Raw genomic sequence first — 10,284 nt, forward strand, 5'->3', positions numbered from 1 at the left:
TAAAGCAGAAGCTTTAGGTCGTTTTTTAGGGTAGACTGGAAGTTTTCTTCCTTGCAAATTTATATTGAATGTAATTGCTTTCATCTTTAAGGCCTAATAATTTCCTGTGCTAGCTAGTACCTTCTGTTCTTCTGGTCATTCTTGTTCCATTGCTGCTTGAAAGCATTTCCCTGCTGCTGTTGCTCCTTTTTAACAGAACAAAGTTATTTATCCATTGATTGTAACATTCAACACTCTTTCTGGCATAAGCCAAGACATTACATTCAATGTGGCTGGCCAGGCTATTGTACAGGTTATTGAAGTGGGAAGGAAGGTGGGAGAAGCCAGGGACTCGTTGTGCCTGGTAAACCAGCCCTGCTGGTGTTTGTAATGAAATGGTGAAGCCAAGACACTGTGTGCTTGGTGCTAGGGGTGTGTTGCAGTGAAACCCAGGACACTGGAATGGCACATTGGGTGCTCCTGCCCTGGGTGTGTTTGTCAGGTTGAAATCCATTCCAGAAAGTGTCTAACTGCCACCAGCAATGAATTAGACATTATTAAGAAAAGCTGGCTGGCAGCTCTAAAAAGCTTGGGGTCTTGGGACCATAGTGCATACACAAGGGGCTTCTTATGCTGAAAGAACAGGTCTAATGCTGCCTTTTGCTTGTCCCAAGGACTTTGTATTCTATGCCCCTCGGTTACGGATTAACAAGCGAATCTTGGCCCTTTGCATGGGGAACCACGAGCTCTACATGCGCAGACGTAAACCAGACACCATTGAGGTGCAGCAGATGAAGGCACAGGCTCGAGAAGAGAAACATCAGAAACAGATGGAGAGGTTAGTGGGGTTCTGAGTAACCTGGGTGTGACTAATCACAGCATAAATAGCATCATGTGCTAGATAAGTGGCTGGCAGCACCTTAATCTGCTTGAGCCAAAAATAGAGCAGGTTGCTTTCTGCTTCAGTAGGTCTAATGGGTGGGTAGTAATGGTACTCATCACGAATGTGACTCCCCATTACTTTCTTGGACTTAAAATTTTGTCTGTCCATTTGATGGGTTTAATACAGACCTTGAAATGTGGAGATGTCCCTTATAACATTGCTGTTATGAACTTGTCATTGAGGTGAATGCCAGCAGAGCTTTTTATTTTTGCACTTCCATAAAGGGGTACATCTGGAGTGAAGTTTGTTATCTGAGTGCTGTAGGGCACATCCTGTGTGTGCTCTTTTTGTGTGTTTATTAGGAAGTGCTCCAATCTGGCTGATAGTTGGTTTGAAATGACCTTGTGACTTCCTTCCATCAGAGCCCTGCTGGAGAATGAGAAGAAGAAAAGGGAGTTGGCAGAAAAGGAGAAGGAGAAGATTGAGCGTGAGAAGGAGGAGCTGATGGAGAGACTCAAGCAAATTGAGGAGCAAACCAAGAAAGCTCAGCAAGGTAATAGGAAATCTTTCAGTGTTTCCTTTGATGATGAGTAGTCTGACTCAGAAGGGTTCAAATCGTAAAGCTATGAGCACCTCTGAGTAATTTGTCTCTCCAGTGTTCTGTGCTAACGGGTATTAGGGCCCTGGTTTAGCCTCTTGAAGCCAAATTTAAGCCCTCCATATGCAGTTGCTGAAAAAAAGATTTGCATTAAAGAAATGTGTAATGGCTGAGATATCTCACTTGGCAGCAGAAGTACCTTGCCATTGTTCTTGTGCTGGCTGGAAGCTTTATCTCAGCATATCTGTAGAGAAAGGAGTCCAAAAGAGTAGCAGGGGTCACACCAGCCACTGCTGATCACCTATCACTGTGATAGGTGATTTCCTATCTAATTGCTTGGCTAGAGTTAGTGTGGTGTTGCCCAAGCAAAATATTGAATGCTTCTCTGCCCTTAGGTGTGTAATTTTGGGATGGGTGCTTCCCCACAAATCTATTGAGCGTGGGGCCTGACTTTTAATCTTTTAGCTCCAGGTAAAATGTAAAGGAAAGGAAAGGGGAAAGTTGCTTGTGCCCCTCCTTTACCTGTCCCTCTGGAGGAAAACCCTTATCCAGACAGACTTTCCTCTTCTCCTGACATTCTTTACTTATCTGTCCTGAAGTGTGCTCCCCTATTTTTCAGAATTGGAAGAACAGACCCGCAGAGCTCTGGAGCTGGAACAGGAGAGAAAACGAGCTCAGGAGGAAGCAGAGAAACTGGCTAAGGAACGAAGAGAAGCAGAAGAGGCAAAGGAAGCACTATTGAGAGCATCTCATGATCAACAAAAGACCCAGGAACAGTTGGTAAGTTGGTGAACTGAAAATCAAGTAGGGAAAATAATGAAAGGGGAAGCATCTGAGCTTTTGAAGTAAACCAGGCTATGAATATAGTGAGGAAACACTATATTCATACATTCTTTAATTTTTATCCTTAAGTAGATGAAAATATACGTAAATGTAAGTGTATTTGTACAGTACCTTTGTATTGCTTTTTGCCTTATTTTGCATGTGATAATGATAAAGTGTTGCTTTCCCTGGTTTGAACACAAGAACTGAGTTTTGTAGCTCTGTTTTGGGGAGAAGGAAAAAGAATCAACCCAACAACTTAACAAAACCGCAACCCACAACAAAACTCAAAACTTTTTTGGCTTCCTTTCCTCTTTCTTCATGGAGGTATTGGTAGAACTGAAGTTAACAGGAAGGTTTTCTTCTTACTGAAAAGATGTATTTTCACTCAGAACTTGAAGTGAAAATGCTTAATTTAGCAAGTACCTTGGGTTTTATTTCTATTAAAAGCCTTTCTTCTGTAGGCTGCTGAGATGGCAGAACTCACAGCTAGGATCACACAGCTGGAGCTGGCCAGGCAGAAGAAGGAGAGTGAAGCACAGGAGTGGCAGCATAAGGTAAAGCAGAATCTGAGCAAATGGCATACTTTTTGTGGAACTGCTCTTTGTTCTGTAACTTAAACCTACTGCACTGGATTCCCCACTAGTCTCCAATGCTTGCAAGCTTGAGATTGTTGTAAATATGCAGCTTTGGTTTTCTCCATGAAATGGGTGACTTATTCTAACTCCACGTAGAAATTTTTGACTAATTAGACCTATAGCCCATTTTCCATTAACAGTAGCCATTCTTCAAATCTCTGAAGTGTTATCCAGCAGAAAATTTTCTAAATGATGATGGCTGAGTAGCTTTGGAACATACCCCTTCAGAGGTGCAAGGTTTCCTGTAACAAGCTCCAAGGGTGTTTCTGTGAGAAGTCTCAGGCACTCAGGATTATACTGACTGACTCACTGTGGCATGTCCTACTGCAGGCACAGAGGGTGCAGGAGGACCTAGAGAAGACCAAAGAGGAGTTGAAGACTGCCATGAGCACTCCTCATGTCACTGAACCCATGCACTCTGAGAACGAGCATGATGATGAGCAGGATGAGAATGCAGCAGAAGCCAGTGCTGAGTTACGGTCAGAGGCCACCATCAAGGACCGCAGTGAGGAGGAGCGCACCACTGAAGCAGAGAAGAATGAGCGGGTCCAGAAACACTTGAAGGTAAGAAGCTGGCAGCAGAGTGTGTTTGTGTGGGTGCTGCTTCTACTTTTCTCAACATTTCTTGCAGCTGGAAGGTATTGCTGTTATTTAAAAAATGAGGGGAGAAGCAGGGAAGAGAGATGATCATGATCTTACCAGACAGCTGCTTAACACTGAGTAGAGAGGCAGATCTTGTCTCCTGGCACTTGACTTCCATTTTACTGGAAGCAGTGAAGTATTTTGAAGCAGTGCCAAAAAGTAGCATCTGTCAGATGTACTGTGCTTTCTGTGAGTGTTGGCAACCACCTGACAGCTCTTCATAGCCCTGGCTGCAATGAATGGAAGAACATGGTCTGGTTCCTATCCAGAAGCTGTCTCTAACTGTCGAGTCTGGGTTGCATTGCAAAACTCTGCATTGCAAAACCCTGCAGTAGCCCACTAGGGCTCAGCATAGAGACAGCACCACTGCACCATCTTCTTGTGAGGAACTCCAGTGTTCTGGTGTTCAATCCCAAGCATTTAGTTGTGCTGCCTGACTTGCACCAGGTTTTGCTCTTTCTGCATTGTACTGTGGTGGTTACACACAGAGGGGTAGAGGTGCATTTTATCTTCAGCAGCAAGTTTCTTTTCTGGTGGAAAGCTAGTAATTCCTCAGATTCTGCAAGATGCTCCTGCTGTCTTCAGGGATCCCTCCACAGAGCTATTCTTATAAAGTACAGATGTTGGAGACAATCTTTCTTAACTCTGCTAGATGAAGACAAATAGGTGACAGATTGCCTGATATTTTCTACCTCCAAATGTTAGGGAGAAATATTAACAACTTCCACAAAATCATAGCTCTGTTTAGGTTGGAGGGGCCTCCATGAGATCATCTAATCCTGCTTCCTTGCTCAAGCAAAGTCAGCTAGAGCAGGTTGCCCAGAAGAATAAACAGGGACTTGTCTCTTTCCTGTCTCTATGAATACCAAATCTTGAGGAGGATCAGCAGGAAATCTCTTTGTCCAGCTTTGAGTCTCTGGCATGTACTAACCTGTTGCTGTTTCTCCTCCTCCCCAGGCTCTTTCCTCAGAGCTGGCAAATGCTCGGGACGAAACCAAGAAGACAGCAAATGATATGATCCATGCTGAGAACATGCGCCTAGGCCGAGACAAGTACAAAACCCTCCGTCAGATCCGGCAGGGTAACACCAAGCAGCGCATTGATGAGTTTGAGTCCATGTAAACTCTCCCCTGCACCTGCTGCCCTGCACTCTCTTCTCCCCTCTTTCCCATCCTCTCCCATCATTCACTCATAATCGTGCTATGCTGGAACCACTACAGAAGAGTGACCATGGTCTTATTTATCAAGTTTTGGGCAAATGCTGGAGTTAAGTGACAGAAGAAAGAATAGTAATTATGTCTGCCTGGTGTGGCTTGGGAAAGAAAACGTGCATTGGGGTAAATCTGAAGCTGTTTGGCTTGGGGTAATATCTTAGTGTGTTGGGTTTGCCCAGTGAGGTGGCTGTGCTGCTGTCTCCTCTTGTTGTGTGGGGAGACCAGCATATACTTGTACTGCATTATATGGAGTCAAAAGCTGACAGTCTGACACTCTGCCTTCCTACTAACCTGTGCAAGCTTCAGTATTGAGCTTAGTAGCCAGGATCTGAATTTCTGGCTTAACCCAGAGTCTGAATCATGTAGTTAAAAAGGGGAGACTGGAGCTTAGGAAGAAGGATTGAAGGTAAAATACGGACTTTCTCTTTAAAAGACCAAAGTTTTTGTCCTACAAAAATAAGCAGACCAAACAGATTCTGTGGTGTTCCTGCTGGTGTTACCTTTTGTTGTTTAATGATGGAGCTTTGAATTTCCTAATCATGAGGAGGCCTTTGGAGTATTTCCACTGATGCAGTGTGTTTTGAAGCCTTGAATTCCCTGCTTTCCAGAGGTTTTGTCTCTGGTAAATGGCTTTGTTCACTATCATTTGTCTGACTTCAATGTAACCAGTGAGGCAGAGATAGCTAAAGTACGCTGCCTTCCTTTTTGGTTTTGCCAATGAAAACCTAAAGTGGGAGATAGAAATGTAAAAGACTAAAAATTACTGTAGCTGTATTTTCCCTTGCTGAACAGATACTTTTCTAGTTACGTGAACGAGATTTCAGGTTTCTCCATAAGAGGCCTTTTTAGCACATAGTCGTTGGTGCCTTATGACTGTGTATAGATCTACTGTAGCCCAGATACCTTTAGTTTAAACTAGATGCAATCATAAAAAGTGATCAGCAGCTGGGGACCAAAAACTGCTCTCTTATCTGGGTCATGTACAAGACTGCATCTGTTTTCCTGGCTTCAAGCAGCATTTGAGGGGAGAGGATCTTGAGAAGCTTGTCCAATTACTTTCTTAATCCTCACTAGCAGTCTGCCACATCCCTGGCTCAAGTGCTTTTCCTTCCCCAGAAGGATGCTTTGGCCTTTTGTAGCTTTGAGAACAGAAGGCTTTCTCTTAGAAATGAGATACTGCTGTGAGACTGGTCCTGAGAGCTGCTTGTGCCATTTATTGTAATAACCATCACCTCCTGTCATCCAAGCTGCCCGTGCTGTAGCCACGCAGAATCCTCCCTGCCAATTTCTGTGGAGGAAATAGCCATGTATGCTCAGGGTTCAATTGGATGTTGCCTTGATCCCTCATAAAAGGAACTGTTAACCTTCAGGAGAGTCATCTTAAAAATGGGTTCCACCTAAACCGAAGTCCTCCTTTGTTTTGCCCTCCTTGGATTAGTCTGTCCCTATAGGAAGTCATTAGGCTAGCCTGGGATTTATTTTCTTGCCTAGCATAATTCCAAATTTTGTTGCTTGCTCAGTTTTGTTGATTCTCCCTTTGTGTGACGTTACTGGTAATGATAATAGAAGGAAAACATCTGAAAACTGGAGTGTTTTCAGCTCCCTGGTGGATGAAAAAGGGCAAAGGGGGACTGTGCCAAAAAAGAAATGTTCATGATAGTGTTAACAAACTGCAGTATTTCCCCAAGAAATCCTTGGATGGCTGGAAACAACATCACCAGTTCTGTGTTACTTTATTTTCTGAAAGCAATGCAAGTCTGTGTGGGGATTTGTACAAATACCACCCAACCTGTGTTAGAAGCAACATGCCAACCTATGCTCTTAAACATCCAGGTGTGTCATGTGGGAGCCCCCTTCTCTCCCATGGACACAGAGTGCTTTTGGGGGCCAAATGACATGGCAAGCTTTTTGTTGGCCAAGAAAAATATGCCTCAGTACCATGAAAGTCACAAATGAACGATTGCAGTTAAAATTGTCAGAATATGTTTGCTTATCTCTGTACTGAAGGTGATTGGCATTGGCTCTGCATGACTCTCGTTACTGGGGAACAGACAACCTTTAAACTTCTGTTTTGGTGCTTTAAAGCTGGTTCTCAGCACTTCTGCTCTGTCCATGGCAACTGTTGATGCATTTGAGGGGAGAAAAACCTATCTAAAATTTAATAATTTCCTAACAAGCTGACGTATGGTGCCTGGAATATGTGTTCAAATAATAAACCAGTAAACCTTTTCTCCTTTGATGGGTCACACAACACTGCTGAGCTCTCCTGTATTATGATGTTGGCATGACTTCTGTTTATACAGTTTTTTAAACGTTCTAATTCCACATGGTCCAATTAAGGAATTGAACGGCTTGTGCCAGTGAGTCCACCTAACTCTTTGTAGTTGTTTCAGCCCTGCCTTCTTTTTAACCAGTATTATATTCCAGTGGTATCTAATGATATTTGATTTCAATATTTCTAGCTATGCACAATTAGAAAATATTAGTCAAGGGATGGAGGGTTTGTTTATGGTCCTCCTTCCCTTGGAATTGTATACTGTATTATAAAGGTGATATTTTGCAAGAAAACTAATGTAAGAAGCTTTCAGTATTACGGTGAGATTTGTAGACACATTTTTTATTTGTTAGAATATAGTGAATTCTTCATGTTCCAGTTTAATTGGATAACTACTCCTCTTGGGGGTGGGGGGGGAGGGAAGTACTTTATCATATGTTGCCTGGCTTTTTTTTTCTTGTTTTATTTTTTGTTGCTGTAAATTATGTTGAAGGTTTTTGACCAGTTGTTTTACTGGATTATAATAAAACATCAATTCCTTAAAGTTGTGGAGTAATTCATGGGTCCATGTGCTTATCTGCAGAGAGAACTTTGATTAAGAGATGTTTTTCCTGTTCAGAGGAGTTGTTAAAATCCATACCTTGTTCTTCCTGAAGTGCCAATAAAGTTCAGAGAAATTCAGCAGATTGTGTCTGGGTGGTTACTTAATATCTGCTTTAAGTCCAGTGCTGTGTCTCCTAGCTGAGCGGATCTGCCTTGTGGTGCCCAGAGGTCAGCCTGGGAACTCCCTCGCAAATAAGGAGATCTTACTTGCACTCTGAAAAGGAACTGCTTCAGTAACAGCCCCTTCCTCCTGCCCAGCCCCACCAGCCATCCAGCTGTCGTACTGGAATTGACACTTCTTTGTGGAGGCACTGAATATAAATGTTCAACTTGCAAATGGGCTGGCCGGAGGGAGCTGCTGTGGGTGTGCTCCTGCTCTGCTGATCCTGGGCCCATGTGCATCCAGGTTAGCCTGGAGAGGGTGGCTGGACCTTGGTGCTGCTGCTTGCATGGGCACCCTGCCAAGTCTGCACTGCCATCAGCCTGTACTGGTGATTTTGGCACAATCTGCTTCACAGCTGCCTTGCTGTAGCTGTCTCTACCTGTTTCCCAGTGTCTTGGGATGGTTTCCATAATGGAAGAGTGGCTGCTGCCGACTTTCTGCTAATGAACTGTGTGATCTTTATTTGCAGCTGCTTGCTTTGTGGTTGTGAAAAGGGGCCTTACAGAACCTCTGCCTAGTCATTGCTGCACTACAGAATAAGGTGGAGATTTCATTGTAACATATTAGTGCTCAGAGATCTGGTGCTGGGGAAGAGACCTGAACTTTTCTATAAACAAAACATGAAGTGTGGAGCAATAGAGGCTTCTGCAATCTCCACCAGGCATGGCTTGGCTTCAGTTTCCACAGGTGAGTTGTTTTTTTTTTTTGTTCCTTCCTGCCAGGATTAAAAAAAAACAGAGCACTGGAGGAATTGCATGTCTCCTTTAATGCTATAGCAGCCTTCAGTTGAAGATTGCACTGGTCTGGAAAGGTTGATCCTGTTCTTGCTGTTTCTGGTGCCCTTGCTTCTCAGTGGACATTACCTTAGAGGCTTGAGGCTTAGTAATTCTCCATTTAGGTTTATCTATATTCAGTTTGTCTTTGAAGAAATGGAAGTGCTAAGCATTAAAGGCTAAAGGCTGCTTCTGTACCGAACCATGTTAAAAAAAAATCCACCACCACTCTATTCTTCTAGTTGGTTGTAAGGCATTCTGTAGTTTAGCATCAGAAACTTGCATTTAACCTCTAATTTTTGTAGACAGCTTCTGTTGGATTTGCTAGTCTGTCTGGGATGTTTCAGATCCAGTTTAGGCTATATCTACATATGTTTGGGGCCCAGCTACTTCAGTCTGTGGGACAAGGGCAGACTAAAGGGCTCCTAAAAGGCTGGGGGACTAGAAACACTGTCTTTTTGCAGGTTCTGCAGTGTTGCTTTATTAAGCAGTGCAATTTATTAAGAACTCTAAAGAAAAGCCAAAATAATTCTGTAGAGTAGAATATTCATTGAGATCAATCTGTTTGGTAGACTAATGTGTATTTGGCCTGAGATGCACTGACTCCAAGCACGACAACGTAACTACAGAAATATGACGCTGTTTGCTTCCTCCTTCTCTTGTTTGCTCTTTTTAAAATAGGGAATTGCAAGGGTATGGTCTCCAAATTCTGATTTGTTTTGATGCAGACAAGCCCTGTAGGGATTTCTCTAGGTAGATGAACAGCTTATTAGTTTCTTGCTCAGGATAATATGTTTGGAGGGAAGCACAAGTCTTTTTCCAGCATCCTAAGTTTGGTAATGCAATGTATGGGGTAAGGTATGATAATTGTAGGCACTGATATGGCAGCTGCTTGAGTACCTACAAACACTGAAATGAGAAAGCAGAGAGCACCCAAGGCATGGCTTGTTTGTACCACCAGTATGACTGTTCTGTTCCCTGCCAGCTTTGCAGCTGTGCAAAACTCAGTCTTGGCTATATAGTTTAAATGTCTTTTACCAGGGCATATAATCTCAGAGCATGTGACAATTGGCAGAGAACAGAATGCCTCTGTGACTGGTATTAACCCATAACTATTGCATGCCCGTATGGAAATTGATGCCACATGTGATGTTAATATCTCTCTTGCAGAAAAATAATTTCTGTAAGAGAAATGCCCCATCCCTGGAAATGTTCAAGGCCAGGTTGGATAAGGCCCTGAGCAACCCGGTTCTGGTGGGTGGCATCCTTGGCCATGGTTAGAGGATTGGAACTAGATGATCTTTATCCCTTCCAGCCCAAAGCATTCTGTAAAAAAAGGTCTGGGTCCCAATGTATGAAATGCTAGGCTGAGGCTGGCTTTTGTCTTGCAGGTTTGCAGTTTTAAATGCAGTTTGTAGACAAGGGAGCATGTTCCTGTGTCTGAACAATGCCTAAATGGGTATCTAGCTCCAGGGGATAGGTCTCTAAACATTACTAGCAATTCCAAGACGGAGCTTTTCAGGACAGGTGTCAGGATGAGGGGTATAGTGAAAAGTGGAAGAAAGAATGAGGAGATATTATAGAAAAAGTAGTGCTGACACTGCAAAAAATAATACTGGGTACTTGTGGAAGGGACTGTACTTTCTCCTTCTGGTCAGAATGCACCTATTCAGAGCAGGTATTAATACACATCT

General features: G+C 43.2%; 1 protein-coding gene across 1 annotated transcript in view; it reads left to right on the plus strand.

Annotated features, from left to right (window-relative positions):
* MSN (moesin) overlaps positions 1-7,732 on the plus strand; it is a 41,579-nt gene extending 33,847 nt beyond the window's left edge. Inside the window, exons 8-13 of the mRNA XM_066182119.1 lie at positions 654-817; positions 1,285-1,415; positions 2,080-2,240; positions 2,747-2,839; positions 3,251-3,484; positions 4,520-7,732. Coding sequence (XP_066038216.1) covers positions 654-817; positions 1,285-1,415; positions 2,080-2,240; positions 2,747-2,839; positions 3,251-3,484; positions 4,520-4,684 — 948 coding nt within the window. The 3' untranslated portion in view covers positions 4,685-7,732. The remainder of the gene's footprint in view (positions 1-653; positions 818-1,284; positions 1,416-2,079; positions 2,241-2,746; positions 2,840-3,250; positions 3,485-4,519) is intronic.
* Positions 7,733-10,284: the final 2,552 nt, after the last annotated feature.

This window comes from Chamaea fasciata, unplaced genomic scaffold (assembly GCF_029207755.1).
Source record: "Chamaea fasciata isolate MVZ Bird 193981 ecotype frontalis unplaced genomic scaffold, bChaFas1.0.hap1 SCAF_4, whole genome shotgun sequence".
Taxonomy (NCBI): Eukaryota; Metazoa; Chordata; class Aves; order Passeriformes; family Sylviidae; genus Chamaea; species Chamaea fasciata.